Raw genomic sequence first — 1,515 nt, 5'->3', positions numbered from 1 at the left:
TCAGGGGCTTCTGGGAGTTGTAGGCCCAGCCTCACCTACTGCTAGCCAGGCTCCCTGGGCCTAGTAGGCCTCTGGGGGCACAGCCCAGATCATGACCGGGGGGGTCAAGAGAAGTATTCATAAACAGTAAATAATCCTCCCTAGCATACATCACGTAAGGCTCAGATCTCCAAAACACCAGTATAGATATAAAAAGTGACTGCCTGAACGATTTCCTTCGAAAGGTTTTCAGAGAACTTCAAATACAGGCCCTGAGACTTTTACATCTTAACGTAGCAAAGGAGACTGAAAGCATCCCATTGACAAAGCTTCAGTAACAGCCGCCCGCCGGCACAAATACTTTGCATCCCTCCGCCCAAGCCCACTTACCTGGTAGGTTTTTCCAGTGTCCACCTTTGCCCACATAGATCAGCTCGTTGCCATTTGCCTCTCCATGCCAGTCATGCTCAAAGGTGGCCCCTCCATACTTCTTGAGACTTTTGCCGCACACAAACTTCTTGCAGCACTGACCGGGTACTTTCAGGAGCCGGGGGTTGGAGCAACCCAGCGCGATCAGAGGCAGCTCTAAGGGGCACAGAGGTTGGCAGCCCACAGCCCCATCAATGCAGGTGCATTGATGTTTGCAGTTGGGCTGAAAATTCTCTCCGTTCTGGTAGATGCGGCCATTGTACTCACATGTCCGGCCTTCTTGTTTGGCTAGGAGGTAGGAAGGGGGAGGGGAAAGATGTACCGATGTATGTTATTCCTGTCTTAGGAGTCAAATAAGCAATATACTCAGACATGAGGATGTGCAACTAAAGGCATATGGATTGTGTCCAAGCATCACGGGATAGGTAAAGGTAAAGGTTCCCTTCCTCGAAAGCCAGTTGAATCCGACTCTAGGGTTGCGGTGCTCATCTCCGTTTCAAAGCCGAAGAGCCAGCGCTGTCCGAAGACATTTCCGTGGTCATGTGGCCAGCATGACTAAACACCAAGGCACACGGAACACTGTTACCTTCCCACTGAAGTGGTACCTATTTATCTACTTGCAATTTCTTGCTTTCGAACTGCTAGGTTGGCAGGAGCTGGAACTAGAGACGGGAGCTCACTCCATCACGCAGCACTCGGGTCTCGAACTGCTGAACTACTGACCTTCCACAGCCTGCAGTTCAGCATCTTAACCACTTGAGCCACCGCAGCTCCTTATCATGGGATAGTGTTGCGCAAAACTACCACGCAAGGAAGGCCTTGGTGCCCAAATGTTCTCAAGGTCAGCCCATGCTCTCGCTGTGTGACCTTCATGGTCATTAGAAAGCAACAATACCCAAACAGATTGCAGAAGACCAGAGGTTCTTTTTCAATAGAGATAAGTGCAAAGTCCTACACTTAGGTACAAAAAATCAAAGGCACAGATATAGACTGGGAGGGACTCGGCTTGACAGCAGCACACGTGAAAGGGATCTAGGTGTTCTGGTTGATCACAAGCTAAACATGAGCCTGCAGTGGGATGTGGCTGTGAAGAAAGCTAATGCAGTC

The 1,515-nt window shown here is 50.0% G+C and overlaps 1 protein-coding gene across 1 annotated transcript in view; it reads right to left on the bottom strand.

The window, feature by feature from the left end:
* Positions 1-369: 369 nt before the first annotated feature.
* The window catches only part of LOC107111439 (protein CYR61-like), a gene marked incomplete at its 3' end in the record, with an annotated part of 13,100 nt that continues 11,954 nt past the window's right edge, over positions 370-1,515 (bottom strand). The window contains exon 3 of the mRNA XM_015412404.1: positions 370-696. Within this exon, the coding sequence (XP_015267890.1) occupies positions 370-696 (327 nt within the window). The remainder of the gene's footprint in view (positions 697-1,515) is intronic.

Source organism: Gekko japonicus, unplaced genomic scaffold (genome assembly GCF_001447785.1).
Source record: "Gekko japonicus isolate JY-2015 unplaced genomic scaffold, Gekko_japonicus_V1.1 scaffold6022, whole genome shotgun sequence".
NCBI classification, from domain to species: domain Eukaryota; kingdom Metazoa; phylum Chordata; class Lepidosauria; order Squamata; family Gekkonidae; genus Gekko; species Gekko japonicus.
This window is presented reverse-complemented; position numbering and strand designations above follow the sequence as displayed.